The sequence below is a fragment of the Maylandia zebra genome, linkage group LG3 (genome assembly GCF_041146795.1).
Source record: "Maylandia zebra isolate NMK-2024a linkage group LG3, Mzebra_GT3a, whole genome shotgun sequence".
NCBI classification, from domain to species: domain Eukaryota; kingdom Metazoa; phylum Chordata; class Actinopteri; order Cichliformes; family Cichlidae; genus Maylandia; species Maylandia zebra.
In genome coordinates this window covers 46,670,521-46,688,258 of record NC_135169.1, presented here as the reverse complement: position 1 = coordinate 46,688,258, position 17,738 = coordinate 46,670,521, and the positions used below count along the sequence as shown (strand labels likewise).

Below are 17,738 nucleotides of genomic sequence, written 5' to 3'. Positions count from 1 at the left end.
ACAACTTGCCTCTCTAAATATTCAAGGCTTGTGGTCCCTCTTGGTTAAAACACATTCAGACTGCTGTCATGCTGTCTGTATTGCTGTTTGTTGTCTTTGTAAAGATGAATAAAACTCATAAAGAGATCTTGGTTTGTGAAGTGCATTGAAGATGTCCACAACAAACTCTCAAGCACCTGTGTGGTGATACAGCTTGAGGGAGGATCAGTTTACTTCCACAACCATCTTCACTAACCAATCACTAAAACCACACACTTTTTTTTCTGGGGACATCAAGGCTTTTGTTCTCATGCAGAAGGCTGATGGCCAAACTTTCTGCACCTTCCTGATAGAAACTCTTGTTCAGATTCAGTAGCACACTAGGCTTTTATACTTTCCTTTAGCAATCAAAGTGCTTTATACTGCATGTATCTATTTACACAAGAACTTTTTTCTACACTTAAGTGCTTTCCATCCAATATTCACGCTCCAGTAAAACATTGGGAATCAATGTGGGGTTCAGTATCTTGCCCAAGGATACTTTGGCATGCAGACTGGAACAACAAGGGATTGAATTACGAACCTTCTCAAGAGTTGATGACCTGCCACCTTGTTTTTACATGCTATGATTAGTGTATTATAGGTTGTTTTTAAGGGTACATCTATAGCCTTAACTTGAAGACTATCTATCTATCTATCTATCTATCTATCTATCTATCTATCTATCCATCCATCCATCCATCCATCCATCCATCCATCCATCCATCCATCCATCCATCCATCCATCCATCCATCCATCCATCCATCCATCCATCCATCCATCCATCCATCCATCCATCCATCTTCATAACTACACTGGAGAAAGGAAGAGTGTCAACGTGTTTCACTTCCTGCCTACCTGAATGCGGAACTGTGCATTCTATGTACAATGCATGAAGCTGAGTGGAGTAAGCATGTCAGTGACAGCAGAATAAAGGCCGGAGTCTAAGATAAGAATGCCACACGTTCACACAGGCACCTCCCACAGTAGAACATTTAGGAAAGTTAAAGTCATAACATACATTCAAAGAACATGAGTGCTTAACTGAGTTAGCACTTTGCCACTAAAGAGGCATTTTGACAAAGGGAAGCGCTGCTCACTGAAGTTTTCTCTCAGAGCCCTTTTTTCCCCCCTAACCCTATCAGTAACCCTATCAGTAAATGCATGTGAAAACAGTGAATCCAACCTCTGCTCATGGTTAAAGACACTTAGATCAACTATATTCATTGTTCTGATGCATGCAAAGAAAGAATGAAGTGAAATAAGTAAGTGTGAAAACAACACAGTATTTGTTGCGTGTGGTTTTAAAGGCTAGCGTTTCTGTGGCTTTCAATTCGGCTGATAAACAGTGCTGTCACCACAGTGGAAAATAACAGGGGGAGGTGCACAAGACCTGTTGCGCACCAGAATGTGCTCAAGAACATGGTCAGGCAAGAAAACTGTTGATATACACACTGTGTGAGGATGTAATAGAGGAAAATGAAAAAAAAAAAAGTTAAAATAAATTTAGATGATGTAACTTTAGTACCACTAATGTACTTTTAAATCTGTGATTCCATCGTTTCCATCAGTAAAGAGGTGACTGTTGCAGGATTTTGATTTTCTTTGATTCTTAATCATCTGTAGTCTTGAAATCAGCGAATCCTTACTGGTCCTCACTGTTTTTCATGAAAGCTTGCAGGATTGAAAAAAATGTTTTAATTACATTTCATTATAAAACATATCATTATATTTTTCTAAAGTCTGTGAAAATACAAAGGTTGGTGTTATCTAGTCAAAAGACAGTACTTTAATATCCGCTGCCTCTTCTTAAACTTTGCTGTGAACCATTACTGACTGTACAGGCCTTGTGAGTTCAGCACTCAGACCACACTGTGAAGTCTCTTCCTGTCACGTGATCAGTATCTCGCTCATGCGTCCTTCCCACTGAACACCACTTGACTCTCCCTATTAGTAAACTTTATATGCCCTTCTTTTATTTGATATGAAGACAAATTAAGGCAGAAAAAAACAAACATAAAACTGTTTAGTCCAGGGTAAAAAAAAAAACTTAACCACTAAACGTGCTATCTCATCATGAACACAGAGAATCAGCTCTATGCACTGGCAGCATAAACAACATGAGTTTCCACTTGTGTCTCTTTTGCAGGCCTTCTGCTTCTGGGTGTTTGTGGGTGGAGTCTCAACACTGCAGAGTAAACAGAGCCCACATTCTGTAGGTGAAAAATTTACAGTCACATACAAAAACAACCACAGTCATTACTTTCATTATTCTTGACTGTGACAGTCTTAGCATATGAAAGATCATTCTGGGCTTGGCTCCAAAAAAAGTAGGGTGGTCAAGAGGCTAGGTAGAGTCTGACCACGCTTTCATTTGTAGAAGTAGCCCAGTCAAGGCAGGCGAATCAAACCTCACTGCTATGACGCAACAGTAGCAACACTGCACCACTAGATATACTGTAGCACTCTGGCATGATAATTACTTTAACATACTAGTTGCACATTTGAGCTGGAAAAGTTTAACCATGATACATGAGGTTACTCAGTGTGTTGAGATTTGACACAGTGTCACAGCCTAATGAAGAAAATGCTGAAAACACATTAGTCTGTGTCATTTTTAACTGTGACATTTGTTCTTTACAGGATCAAGACAGGTAGGTATGAGATGATGATAAAAAAGCTTGGCTGTTGTAAAAAACACACAAAAAGAACAAAAAAACCCCAAAAGAAAAAGTATGTTGCAAAATCATTATTTCAGTTCAGCATGCAGCCCTTATTTAAGGAGCCTCTTTCAACCTGTCCAGGCTTTCACGTGGAGAAATGGTCTAGCCAGGCAGTGGGCCATCAAAACCCCTGGTAGCAACTATCAGTGTTGCCACACTAGGCTGCTTTTTTGGCAGATAAAGATAAAAGATAAAAACTGAAGAAACCACAGTTCTCAAACAAGGTGAGAGATTTCGCAAGTCTGGGGGCCACTGTGGGAAAAGCTTTATGTCCTTCAGTTTTGTCTAGTCTTGTATGATGTACAATAAGTATGATAGCTGCTGCTTCTCCATGGAAAGCTCTAAAAGTTGGAACCAGAATCTTGAAACGTGCTCTGGATTCAAGGCAGTGCAGCTGAATTAGCAATGGTGAGGCATCAGAGTACTTTAGTTTGTGTGTCAGAGGAAGATAATAGCAGTGCAGTCTACAGGTTTGCTGTTTGCAAGCATCTGCACAGATAGCATGCTAGCCAAGAACCCAGAGTGGCACTAAACCCAAGTGTATGTCAACCTCAGCCCAGCACCTTGTTCAAAGAGCAAAGCCAGCGACAGGTGAACTTCATCAGGCAACAAACTATTGAGCAGTGAGGCTGCAGCCTCTGTTTCTATCGGTTCATGTGTCTATAGATGAAACACTGATTTTTAGAAACAGAATAATGATGACTATAGTGAGTAAACCAGTCAGACAACCCAGAATGGTTTTCATCATGTGTGCGCTATCAGGCTCTTCTGTAAAGGCAATTATAATAAAACGTCACTCCAATTCAGTCTGGTTAAATTGCACACAATAATAATAACAATGATCACAATGGAAAAAGAAAAAAAAATTAAGAGACAGAAAAGTAATTTTACTTGCAGTCTTAAAATCCTCTTCTTCATTGGTTTCACCGCCTGTAAAGAACCATGGCTATTATAATACTTTGTGATTTCTTGTTTGTCTCTGAGGTATTTTTGGATTTCATATGAACATAAAACTAACCTGGAAGATTAGAATTCACGTATGCTTATTCACGCAAAATCCACAGAAATACAGCCCGACATCAGATAAATTCACTTGTGTGATTTTAAGAAACACAGAGGTGATGTTGGAAGTCATATTGAATTTTCCATTTTGAAATCATCACAGAATGAAGCTTTGCCCTGAGAGCCATACATAGCAGCAATACAGCTGGGCTTAGTTCTGTTGATAACTTTGAACCAGTCTGTCTGTGTTGGATTATAATAATAATAATAATAATGGATTGCATTTATATAGTGCTTTTCAAGGCACCCAAAGCGCTTTACAATGCCACTATTCATTCGCTCTCACATTCACACAGTGGTGGAGGCAGCTACAGTTGTAGCCACAGCTGCCCTGGGGCAGACTGACAGAAGCGAGGCTGCCATATCGCGCCATCGGCCCCTCTGGCCAACACCAGTAGGCGGTAGGGTAAGCACGCCATGGACACAACGACCAGGACAGAGAGCCCAGGGATCGAACCGGCGACCTTCCAGTTACAGATGCGCTTCCGACCGTTATTCATTGATAGTTTGTTTCACATAGCTCTTATAATGGGGTTAAAGGGATGGAGTGTTTTTTTTCTTTTTCATTTTAGTATTGACCTACCTATACAATGCAAATGCAGAGCTCTGATATCTGCAACACAGATAACAGCATGCTTTGATTGGATGAGGTAGAAATGGGACAAAGGGCGAGGTTTTACAAAAAATAACTGTCCAAATCTAACTGGGAAAATGTCTGGCACTGTCGGGTGCAGATCCACTGAGCGCAGCGCAAGCTAGCAAGACAGAAGCTAAGCTCGTTGGAACATGCCTCAACGTTACCCGAAATTGAACCTCCCCCACCCTCATTCAGATCTGGCCTTTGAAACTATTTTGGTCTTCATGTGAAGCATGACCCTGAAGGTAAGCACGTCATGGACAAAAGTAAAACAGTATGTCGGATTTTAGTTTTTAATAATTTTGTTGTTTCAGCAACATTAAATTTAAAAACTGTACTTTTGAGTTAAAATATATATTTATAATTTTAATATATGACAAATTAAAAAGGCACTAACATTTTTTTGTATCGAAAAAATATCGAACCGTGACACCAAAGTATCGAACCGAACCATGAATTTTGTGTATCGTTGCACCCCTAAAATATATACTTCATTAAGCTAACCCCACTTAGCTTCTGAGAGCAGATGAGATGAGACATCCATTAGTTTGTATGTGATTGTACATTTAGTTGATTCTCTATGTGCATGAGGGTACAACATGTATGTTAGTGAAGTCATTATAACATTTTTGTGTCCGTTTTTCTGCTGGTTTGTTTGTTTCTATCTTAATGAAACAAGAGCATACAAAGTTAGGGGAGTCAAAAGGTCTTTGGGGGAGGGAGGTGTGAGCAAAATACTCGTCACTTTACAGGAAGAGACTACACAGTGTGGTCTGAGCACAGTCAGAAGAGGTTCACATGAAGTTTAAGAAGAAGAAATGAAACTTGAACTACTTGCTTTTGACCAGATAAATCCAGCCTTTATACATTTACAGATTTTTTTTTACCTATTTTAGAAAAAACATTGAGAATGAGAAATTACACACACACACACACACACACACACACACACACACACACACACACACACATATATATATATATGTATATATCTATATATATATATACTTTTTAAAAGAACAATCTGGCACGCTTTGATGAAAAATTATGTGTAGGTCATGACACTTATTATAAAGCACAACGGCTAATGAAAATTATGCAGCCAGGGATTGCACTAGAGCTGTTTCTTAGTACTGAATTAAATAATATCTTATGTGTATTCATTTGAATTTATTTTAACTTCGTCGGGTGTTTTCATTTTTCATTGTCCTCTATTACATCCTGACACAGTCGGTGTGTGTATGGGCAGCTTTCTTGCCTGACGATGTTCTTGTGCAGTCTCATGCTCCTCCCCCTGTAATTTTCCACTGTGGTGACAGCATGTTCTATCAGCTAAAACGAAAGCCCTTTTTCTTGCCTGCATCAGAAGAATAAATAAACAAAGGTGATCTGAGTAACTTTGACCATGAGTAGAGGCTAGTTTCACTGTTTTCATATTTGAGGGTGTTTTTGTTTGACTGATACTTGATCATTTTGCTTCATCTGTTTTTATTTATCATCTGTTTTTTATTTATGTTCCTTTCTCTCCATCATTTCCCTGAATGTGCATTATGCCACTTTAACAATATGTGTGGTTACATCTGGTTATAAACATTCCAATATTATGTCGCCTGCAGAGAGAACGACAGGGGCAGGTATGTGGTGCATCATGTGTCTTTGAGGAGTGGATGAAGACTGTTGCAAGGGCATTCAGTTTATGTCTCTAGGTGAGGGTGGAAGACTCATGCCTGATGGATGGAGAGGTTTATCAGTTTCATTCATGCATCCTCTTCTTCTTATCCTTGTGAGGGTCACTGGAGGGGTGGGGGTGGGGGGGACTCTGAAGCGAAAGCACTGTATCGAACGGTTCAATACTGATACAAGTATTGTAGCACCACTAATATATTTACCCTGAATTTCCAATTTAGCTATGTTGCAATAGGCCTAGACTTCTGGAGAGGCTTCCCATGATGCATGTTTGTGTTTTTGTTCACTTTCTATATGCTTATAGATCACTGTGAATTTAGTCATTAGTCATTTTTACTCCACAGCATGTCTTTGTCCTGTTTTCTAACCATGGCAGATGGCTGCAGATCCCTGAGCCTGGTCGACACAGGCTTATTACTGTTAAAATAGAGTTTCTCCTTCCCACTGCTGCTTACTCATTCCCCTATGACTAAGCACCAGTGTGTGAATGTGTGCGTGAATGGGTGGATGACTGGATATGTAAAGCGCTTTGGGGTCCTTAGGGACTAGTAAAGCGCTATATAAATACAGGCCATTTACCATTTTACCATTTAAGCAGCAGTACCTTGAGCTGAATATTGGAATAAGTTTGCCAGTCTAATGAATCTTGGTTCCTGTTATGACATTTTGATAGTAATGTCCGAATTTGTTAGAAACAACACAAAAGCATCAATGCGTCCTGCCTTATTTAAGGATTCAGGCTGTGGGTGGTGGTACCCTGGTATAAAATGGGTATCATTTGAACACTACGGCTTATCTCAGTTTGTCCAGTCCACCTATCTTTTCATGGCTGCTTCCATCAGGATAATGTGCTACAACAAAAAGCTCAGATCATCTCAAACATGATAGTGAGTTCATTAATACTTTCTTCCATCTCCAAATCCCAATCCAGCTGTGCACTGCTGGATATGGTGGAACAGATTTGCATATAGATGTGCAGTCAGCACATCTGTAACAACTGTGTGATGCTTTTTATGTTAATATGGACCAAAATCTCTGAGGAAAGTTTCCAGCACCTTGTAGAATGCCACAGAAAATTGAGGCACATCCAAAGGCCGACATGGCTCAGAGCTAGCTGTACCTAATAATGTCTCCTCTGAGTGTTACACACCCACGGGAGCTTTTCACCAGTTGTACTGTCAGGCGCTGTGATGTTGCTTCCTTTCACTGGTCTATTAGACCACTACGGTCTACATTTTTCGACTCAGACAAAAGTCTGACAAATAAGAAAGACACAGAAACACAATAAGGAGTACCCAAACATGGCCCAAATGCAAGTTTTATTTATGCTTTATTTATTCTTAATTCTCTGCAGTCAGGCAGGCAAAGGCTATCCTGTGAGTCTATCTTGTGGCAGCATAGATAACATGTGGCTCCAGGTCTCGTGTGGTAGGTCCACAGCTTCTTTTGGCTTTTTTTTGGAAACTTAGAGCTGCATAGTTCAGATCACCTGAACTCATATTCTGAAATATCAAAGAATTTAGGTGAACGCTGTGTTTGTTAAAAATATGAAAAGTTGGTGGAGTTATAATATCTCAATAATAATACCGGATACACATAACATCATTACATATGCAAATCTGTAACACTCAGATTAATGACTATAGAGTCACCATATTATCATGTACAGAAAAACATTGAGTGGAGATGTAATGACCCAAGCCATCACTGTGAGGTACAGTTTATATTGAGTTTTGAAATAGCAAATTCATAGCAGTTTGCTTTATGCACACATAGATACTTCAATAAAATATGGTGGCTGCTTTGTGTTGTAACAACATGGAAGAAAGTCTTCCTTTCTTCTTCTTTGACTTAACAAACTTCATGCTAATGCTTCTGCTTTCTAAAAACAGAAGATGTCACGGGTCTGGGTCCGTTGGACCCAGTATGTGGAGTTTCATGTTTTTGTTATTCCATGTTTGAGGTTATTATGTTTTGGTTTTAGTTTGCATCAGGGATTGTTTTCTTGTTCTCTTGTTGTGTTTATGATGATGATTATGATGTTTATTATTTGAGTTTCATGTTTAAGGATTTGTTCTCTGTTGTATCTCACGTTTAGTTTAGTTCAGGTTCCATGTGTCATTCTGTCTGTCTCTCAGTGTCAGGTCTGCGTCTTGGTGTGGTGTTCTCATTTCCTGTTTTATTGTGAAGGTCTGGGTCTCATGTGAGTGTTCAGTTTTACCTCTGTCTCGTCTTGTTGATCATTCCCAGCTGTGTCCACCACCTGTGTGTAATTCCCCTGTGTTTCTCTGGGTGTATTTAAGTCATGTCCTCCGTTATTGTAGTTGCTGGTCCGTCTGTGTATTCCACCCTGCGTCATCTGTGTATCTACCATGTCACATCCGTGTGCTCTCCCTGCTGTCCATCGTCATTCTCCTCTGCTCGTTCTCATTCAGGTTTGTGCTTTGTAGTTTAGTTGTTTCCCAGTATAGTTTAGTTCCAGCTCCATTTGCCGTTTGTATTTACTTTCATGTTCAATAAACCACCTTTACACCTTCACGACTGCCTGCACTTGGATCCTCCTTCATTTCCTCCACACGGCTCACCTCACTCGCCGTGACAGAAGAACTATTTCTTCGGCAGACAGAGTTATAACTAGCATTTTATTGTTATTGCATTTCATTTATAATCTTCGTCTAATTGCTTATATATAATAAAATACAATTTCTTTATTCTTTTATAATTTACAACTTTGACAGTTTTAAGTGACAACTCCTAAACAATATCTCTGCTGGGATTAATAGTGTTATATTGTTATAATAATTCATTTTTGTTCATTAAAATAAACGGTTTAGAGTTCTTTCTCCTTGCTTGAAGGTTGAGGTTTTTCATAGAGTCATCAAATGTTTAATGGTTCTGTTAAATCATAAACATTTTATATAGAGAGAAAAGATGGATTTACCTCACTGCTTTGCTCTGGTTGCTGTTGTGGACCTAAAGGCCAAATATGAAATTGTAATTAGTTTATTAGCAACACAGTACTTTGCTTTGGGTTTGTTGATCAGCAGCAAGAGTAGGTGAAACTAATTATAGCCACATTTACCTGTTGGAAGTTTCCTGATTTTTAAAACCAGAATAATGACCACCATAGTGAGTAAACCAGTCAGACCAGCCAAGATGATGCTCAATGGTTGGGTCGTTTTGTTGCACTCTTCTAAACAGTGTGGTTAAGATATATTTTTACAAGATGCTGAAAGTACTGCACAGTGAAGATTAAAATCTTTCCACTCATCACGGAATCTCACCTTCAGTCATAAAATCCTCTCCTTCACTGGTTTCACCACCTGTGACCATGATTGTTGTATTATTTTACAATTTTCTGTTTGTAGTTACTGTGTTTCCACATGACATGATGAGAAACACTAAAGTTGCAAAGAAAGGTTTTTAACCAAAACTCACCTTGAATTCTCAACTCTACCCTAGTGGAAATAATTATATGATAGTCCAAGAAAAATCCACAGAAATACAGGCCAGCATCAGACAGATCCACTGGCTTTATTTGAAGAAAGACGGCAACGTTGTTAGAAGTCACATTGAATTTTCCATTTTGAAATCCATCACAGAAAGAAGCTTGTCCATTGGAGCCATACATAGAGGCAATGCAGCTCAACGTAGCTCGGTTGACCACTCTGAACCACTCTGTATGCGTTGAACTTCTGGAAATGTTGGAGCACTGCAGTGTGACTTCTTCACCAGACTGGACCTCCACAGTCTGAAATTCAGAACCAGAGACAGAGAGCCAGCCTGAAACAAACACAAGATTCATCCTAGAGAGCGCAGTACCAGAATATTGTAACAGTGAAACTGTTTTAATGAATTTGCGGTGTCCTAATAATCAAATTGAAATACTGGAAGGTTAGCTGTTGCATAATTTGGAGTAGAGAGTAGTAAGGTACCACTACTTACTTATGCCACATTGAAACAAAGCTGTTATAAAGATGAGGCTCCTCATTGTGTGATTAAATCTGCCACTGATCGGATAGTTTGTAACACGCAGCTCTTATAAGGGGTTTAGAGGGGCGGGGTGTTTTCCTTTAACTTGCCAGTGACCTATCGGTAGTGTGCAATGCCTCTGCATGTAGTCAAGTTTCATCTGTTTCAATAGAATACATAAAGGTTTTGTACATGGAGATTCCATGCTTTTCAGATGCAAAAAGAATATCTCCTATGAAATTTTTATTATTTTAAACTATTATCCTTTTCTAGTCCCTAAACATCTGGTATAACATGGAAAAGAATACCTGCAGTATCATTATGTTATATTGGGTACAGTTTTCTATGGTTTCTATTTGGAGTTTTCTTTTTGAGGCTGATATGTGTCCTGGTGAAGCTCACCAACATTTTCACATTTCTGGTGCACACTCAGGTCTTTCTTAAATTTTACATGTAAAACAAGTGTAAAAACTTGTGTTCTGGTTACATACCTGTTTCAGCTTAGTACATAGTTTAGCCAAGGTTTAGCCAAGGCTGTGTGTGTGTGTGTCTACATCTAAGGTAAAATGTGATTTTGTCTGTACAGACGCAAAAGTAGGTTTACATAGTTTTCTGGGCGATACAGTCATGAAACTTTACAGGCGTGTAGCTCAGTTCAGAGAACTTCTGTACATTAACATTAGCATTTTAATTATGCTGGTATTTTTGTCCCAGAAGTGAGAACATTTAGACAGGAGTGGATAGTGCTATGTTATGAATGCTAACATTAACAGGCTTGATTATTCAGCAGCATTTAAAAGTTACAGACAAGAATTACAAAAAGTACAATTTACAGTCATACCTGCCAACTACTAAACCTTTTTAGTTCATAGTGACTCCATGACCACAGAATCACATACCTGTTTTAGTATTTTTCACATGGTTCTTCATACAGCATTGTAGTTACACAAAGACCAAATCCTTAAAACTGCAATTTTAAGCATGTTGAGCATCGGCAATATTTTCATGGACCGGCCTTTAAGGTGTCGCAGATAAATACAACAGAAATAAAACTAGTACCGGTACCGAAAAAAAGAAAATTTATTCATAACGCACGTGAAAAGACCCAGGAAAACTGAGTAAACGATAAAAACAATAACAAAATAACGCTGAAAACCAATAAAAACCCTGAAAACTATACATTTCACACCTGAGCCTCAACTCTCGCGGCCCGGTACCAAACGACTCACGGACCGGTACCGGTCCGAGGCCCGGGGGTTGTGGACCGCTGCTATATTAGATACCAAAGGTTTAGTCCAGACTTATTGAAAGGACCGATTTTATCTAGTTATTTTGTCCCATTTATAAGCGCCTGTTTAAAGTTATTTTTAGAGCAATGCAGCACTTCCTTTTTATATATTTTTTAACTCAAGCCCAAGCTTGGAGAAGCCAAAAGGTATGGGTTTAATCCAATTTAATACAACTGAATCCTAAAAAAGTGAGAACTCATCAGATGCTTTTGAAACCTCTCAGCTTTGATGGCTTTCATTGTACTCTGTACTTCCTGTAATTTCTGGTTTGTGGAATGATGATACTGTGGTTTTTCCACCTTTGTCAGGAATGGGAATGCATCTTCCATACAACAGATAGAGGTGTTAAAGCATCCACAAACCTGATACACTGGGTTAGATGTCATAGTCTCTTAGACATGCTCTTAGAGGAGTGCTACTCACCATAGTTCATTTTCTTTTCTTTTGCTGAATAAAATATTTAAGGATAGCTTTTAAACAGCATCAGATTAAGAGTGTTGGTTATTTATTTGCTGATCATTTGAGTGATTACTAGTTGATAGACTGGGACAAAAAATCGGCCCTGGCATTTTTGGTCCTGGCAGCCCACCATGGTCACTCAAAAAGAAAAGAAAATAGGAAAAGAAGAATGTATATGTCATGCATACACATATTATGTGTATAGTTTGGACATTTAATGATTTTTCTTTCATACATCAAATATATGATGCAAAATATATGTAGCAAAGATTGATAAATAACTCTAAATATGTCTTACATTTTAGATTGCTAAAAGTAGCCACCCTTTGCTTTGTTGACAGCATTGCAAACCCTCGGCCTGCCCTCAGTGAGCTTCATGATGTGGTCACCTGAAATGGTTTTCCCTTCAAAATTTCCATCAATGTCGCCTGCTCTGGCCCCTGGAAGAAAATTGACTATGGCTGGTGGTGTCTCTAGCTTCACATGTCTCAGAACAGAATTGTCAAAAACCAAAGTTTGATCTCAGTCAAGTGTGTCGCCGAGTAGGGAAAAGCGTTTAGAGGCTGAGGAGTAACTAAACATCTGACACATGAACAGGAAAGTGCAGGAGGGACAGGTAAAGAGGCCATGCTGCTAGCTAGTCGGCTATGAGCTAAGCTAAGCTAGCAAAACCCTAAAGACACAGTGAGTGAATACTGTAACTATACATTTACGAGTGAAGCGAGTGTGCTACTGGTGAAGCACGTGAAGATTACACTGCTACGCATATAAGCTACCCAGCACATCACCGTTTGATGGAAAAGGCAGGAAGTGATACTCTACCACAGAAAGAGTGAACACCAAGTGACAGCGCCTCAACCTAGATATTTATACACACAGAAAGGTTTCTGAAAGTCAAAATTATTGGATTTATGAAGCTGAATTTAATAAATTGTGCATAAATTAGCAGTATTTATTTTCCCATTTGGATGTACGCATTTGTGAAATAGTTTTACGTGTAACCAAATTGCTGTGTATTTGTGGGTGGATTCAAGCATGTGCTTGGGAGTCTTCAGAAGTTGCACACAAATAATTGTACACATTCTTAAAGCTTAGTTTACACTTATGGATCATATGTTGCACATTTGCAACCCTTTTGAGACATATTTCTCTCAATACAGCAGCAGCATACTGTCACTGTGAGGCCAGGTTACTAGCTATAGCTGGTACTACTGGCAGCACTGACAGCTAACATGCAGGTTAATTTTGTACATTTTGCTGAATCTATTTTTAGTTTAGTTTCTTTTTATTGTTTTCTGTCAGCTTTTGACCTCCACCTTTCCACCACTTCTTCTAGAAGCTGCGTAAAAGGTTTGATTAGGCATTGTCCAGTGTAAGTAATGAAAAAGAAGGAATGGATTGCTGTCAGTGCTTGTACGGCCAGTACATCGGCCCAAAAGTGTGTTGGCCCACCAAGAAAATGCCCAGTAAGCCACATTACCAGTCCAGACCTGGTGATGCCCTGACTTTAAATCTATTTTCACAGTGCTTTTCATTTATGTTGATCTGATGTCTCAGCAACTCCTCCATGAATTTCAATGATATTTTATGACCCTGACACTTGGATTATGTGATGACACTAATCATTGATAAAGAACATTACTGAGAACACTGAGATATTTTTTAAATTAAAAACTTGTTCATAATATAGCCAAAATATGTTCTGTGTTTAATCTCTAACCATAGGCATTATGATTGTATAAAACTGAAGCAACTCGTGTAATAAAATGTTGAGTGACGTTGTTATTATTGCCCAATAAGTTTGTTTGACAGCCTAAGAAATTTAAAAGACATTGAAGATAAAGTTAAGACATGTAAACACAGAAAGCTAGTTTGAATCGATCGATCATTATTCTGTTGCTTTTATATCGTCCTCGAGCTCTGATTTTAGAGACCTTGTGGTTTTCACCTCAGCTCTGCTCACACCACACTGTGCTTTTCTTATTATCTGACTCCTCCAGACCATTAGACTCTGAGAAAATTGCATTAATCAGTTATTTCTGAATCTTCTTTATCATGTCTACGTTTTTCTTCTCAGACAACGTGAATAAATAAGAAAAACAAAGAGGCACAAAGCAGAGATTTAGAAGAAAAAACAACCTTGAATGCAAATTTTATTCATAATTTTATTTTTTTTCCAAGATTCATGTCACCCACAACACACACACAGAAATATATCAGCAGGTTATATTAATAAGAACTAATTCTTCTTCCTAAGTCTATCGTGTGGCAGCATACACAACGTTAGGCTCCGGCTCACTCTGTGTCGCAGGCCTGCGGCTTCTTTTAGCTTTTGTCTGGAAACTCAGAGCTGCGTAGTTCAGATCATCTGAGTTCATGTTCTGAAAATTAAAATACTTTTTTAAACAGATGAACACAATCAACACAATCTGAAAAGTTTGTGGATTTGTGAGTCACATGACATAAGATTTCAGTAAGATTTTATTAGTTGAATTAAACAAGAATCAATAATGAGTCTAATGTCTTAGAGTGGTTGCATTAATTTTCTTTAAAACACTGTTTTGCAACTGATTTACCGGTTGCATCTGCATTTCACAAACTACATACAACTAGCTGTAATGTAAAGAACAGCAGAGCAGGAACAGACATCCCCAACAAAGTAACTTCTAACCCAACAGGAACATTTATTTTGAGACATATTTTAGAAGAATAATTTATAATAATAATCTAATATTTTTATAATTTTTTCTACACTAACTTTTAAAGTTACAATTGGTGTTAGAAATCTCACAGACAATGTATCATAATGGTGTATGTATTCCTTGTATTTTTGTGTATAATTTTTAAACTAAACTATTGCTTATTTGCAGCTATCATCAAGCTTTTTTTCTGCTGGGATTATTTTTTTACTTTTTTAAAATTTCTGTCAGATACTGATGAATGTGGTTAATGAGAAGAAAATACATGTGGATGCCATAGGTTGATATTAGTCATAGAATAATTACATGTTTAAATGCATCTTTTTAAATCATGACATGCAGTTCACACAATATGAGTAAAAACACATTTACCTTTAGTTCTTCACCCTTAGGTTCCGTAGCTAAACAGCAAATAGAAAATTGAGATGAGTTAATTTTCACAAACATATTTTTTATCTTCTTGTTTCAGTTTACTGTAGCAGGTGAAACAGTTACAGCCAAGTCTACCTGTTTGTAGGTTCCTGACTTTTAAAACCAGAACAATGACCACCATAGTAAGTAAACCAGTCAGACTACCCAGCACGATGCTCATCAGGTGTATGCATCTTTCAGGCTCTTCTACAAACATAATTGGAGTGGAATATTTCAGTCTGGTTGAAGTCTGAGCTCAACAACAATCAAAGTGCTTAGAGACCAAAAAAAAAATCGTACTTTCAGTCTTAGATTCTTCATCATTCGTTTCACCACCTGTAAAGAAACATGAGTATTATAATAATTTGTGACTTCCAGTTCTCATTGAACGTCTCATCATGCTGTTGTGCTACTAAGGAAAGCTTACCTTCAAATCTTAACTCTACTGCATTGGAAATAATAATATGCACATCCATGTAAAATCCACAGAAATACAGCCCAACATCAGATAAACCCACTTCTGTCATTTTAAGAAAGACAGAAGTGACATTCGAACTCATATTGAATTTTCCATTTTGAAATCCATCACAGAAAGAGGCTTGGCCATGAGACCCAAACATAGATGAGATGCAGCTCGTTTTAGTCGTGTTGATCACTCTGAACCACTCTGTATGTGTTGGACTTGTGGAAATGTTGGAGCACTGCAGTGTGACGTCTTCGCCACGCTGGACCGTCACAGTGTGAACCTCAGAGCCAGAGATAAAGATCCATCCTGAATCAAACAACAAAGACAAAATGAGATTCAACTCAAAGTGTACGGTACAACAGACGCTGTAACAGGGCAACAACTTTTCATTTGATTTAATTAAATCACTGCTTTCTAAACTCAAATTTAAAAACTCTTGGGCTCCTCGTCCCATTACTTATTTTAAGGTGAGAGTAGTAATGTGCCAGTACTTACTGAGGCTGCAGAAAATCAAAGCTGTTATCAAGACGAAGCTCCTCATCGTGTGTTTAATCCTTCACTGCTCGGACAGTTAGTGAACCATGCAGCTTTTATAAAGGGGTTTAGAGGGGCGGGGTGATTTAGTTTGTCATCTTGCCAATGAACTACAAAGGCAATGCAATGCATTTACATATCTTTTAGCACTGGCTAATATCAAACAACATTAAAGTAGTTTGTTTATTTGTTTGTTTATTTCTTATTTTGTGTTATGATATTCACACTCTTAGGATCCAGTCTTTTATCTGTTTTTTGATCAAGTATCTTATTTTAGTCCCTTAAGATCTGGTGCAGCATATAAAGGAAAACAAAAATGGGGATCAATAGTGTTTTTAAAATTTAATATACTTTTCACATAGGATGTTTGCATTCAGTAGACCTAAGTTAAAGCTCATTTTATATATCCTAAAGTTGTCAAATTATTTAAAGCTGTTTAACCCTGTAGTTGTTTTCCCATACTTTCTGTGAGCTTTTGCAATCAGAATTATGCAGATAACCCTGCAAAGTTGATAGACGATGCATGCAAATCACATGACCAATTTAAGATGATATAGCACCCTTGATAAGTCTTCGTTTTAACTTGTGTTGAAAGTGCAGACTTCAAACTACCAAGTAATAAAGGTCAAGTAAAAACAAAGTTATGATAAATAATTCACACCATACTTTGTCTCAATACTATCATCATTTAGTACAAGAAAAAAACTTAAACAAAAGTATTTTCTAAGAAACATGACTTAGTTAATAATCTTAAAGATGTAGGGATGTAGATCGACCAGTAAATTGAGAGCCTCACTCTTGCACTCTTATCACCACGACTGACCAGTACAGCATCCGCGTCACTGCAGCCGTAGCACCTATCTATCCATTGATTTCCCCCTCCCCCCACTTGTGGACAAGATCAAAAGACATCCTCCACTTGAGGCAACAGCTCATCTCTGATCCGAAGCGGGCACTCAACCCTTTTCCGGTTGAGGACCATGGCATCAGACTTGGAGATGCTGTTTCTCATTCCCACAATTTCACATTCCAACAGAACCACATCATCTGCGAAAAGCAGAAACAAGATTCTCAAACTATCTTGAAAATTTCTGCCACTTGGCTATGCGAGAAATTCTGTCCATAAAAAAAATATTTAAAAAACTAGTGACAAGGGGTAGTCCTAGCAGTCCAGGAACATGTCTACATCGCCACTGACACCGGCCTCCTGCTAAGTAGGGCTGGGTATCGTCACTGATTTCTATAATCTATTGGATAACAAGGTCCTGAATCGATTTGATCCATGATTCGATTCGATTCGATTCGATTCGATTCGATTCTTTTTTTTTTTTTTTTTGCCTGTCCCGTTTGGCTCTTTTGCCATCAGAATTGTTGTCTAAAGGCAAACAAAGATGCCCAACGGATTTACTTTACCAAATTGACCATCCCAGCCTTGCCGTAATGGTCCATTTGATTCACCTTTTATTGTTTATTTTATTTTCACTTACTGAATACGGGACAGACTTGACTGGGGGAAAGAAGGGGAGAAAGAAAGAGGGAAAGAGAAACAGCTGAGAAGAAGGACAGGGGAGAAGGGCAAAAGACAAAAACCAACAGAACGGGCAGAGAAAAAAAATGCATATATCAATCACCTGGATCACCTGCTGAGAAAGAAAAAAGAAAGCAAGCAGAAGAGAACAAGAGTAATAGAATAAACAACATCACAATGATATATGGGAATATGACAGTAAATACTAAATGTTAAACATTATTGTGCAGCACATAAGATCAACAGAACACAG

At 38.2% G+C, this 17,738-nt stretch overlaps 1 protein-coding gene across 2 annotated transcripts in view; it reads right to left on the bottom strand.

Moving 5' to 3' along the window:
- The window catches only part of LOC105941419 (uncharacterized), a 33,211-nt gene extending 17,241 nt beyond the window's left edge, over positions 1-15,970 (bottom strand). Inside the window, exons 1-6 of one of the 2 annotated variants that reach the window (XM_012924610.3) lie at positions 15,919-15,970; positions 15,385-15,729; positions 15,258-15,293; positions 15,054-15,164; positions 14,919-14,947; positions 14,095-14,228 (exon numbers count right to left, since the gene is read on the bottom strand). In XM_012924610.3, coding sequence (XP_012780064.3) covers positions 14,106-14,228; positions 14,919-14,947; positions 15,054-15,164; positions 15,258-15,293; positions 15,385-15,729; positions 15,919-15,964 — 690 coding nt within the window. In that variant the 5' untranslated portion in view covers positions 15,965-15,970 and the 3' untranslated portion in view covers positions 14,095-14,105. Of the gene's footprint in view, positions 1-14,094; positions 14,229-14,918; positions 14,948-15,053; positions 15,165-15,257; positions 15,294-15,384; positions 15,730-15,918 lie in introns of those variants that run through there. The other variant, XM_076882746.1, reaches the window with a different exon arrangement.
- Positions 15,971-17,738: the final 1,768 nt, after the last annotated feature.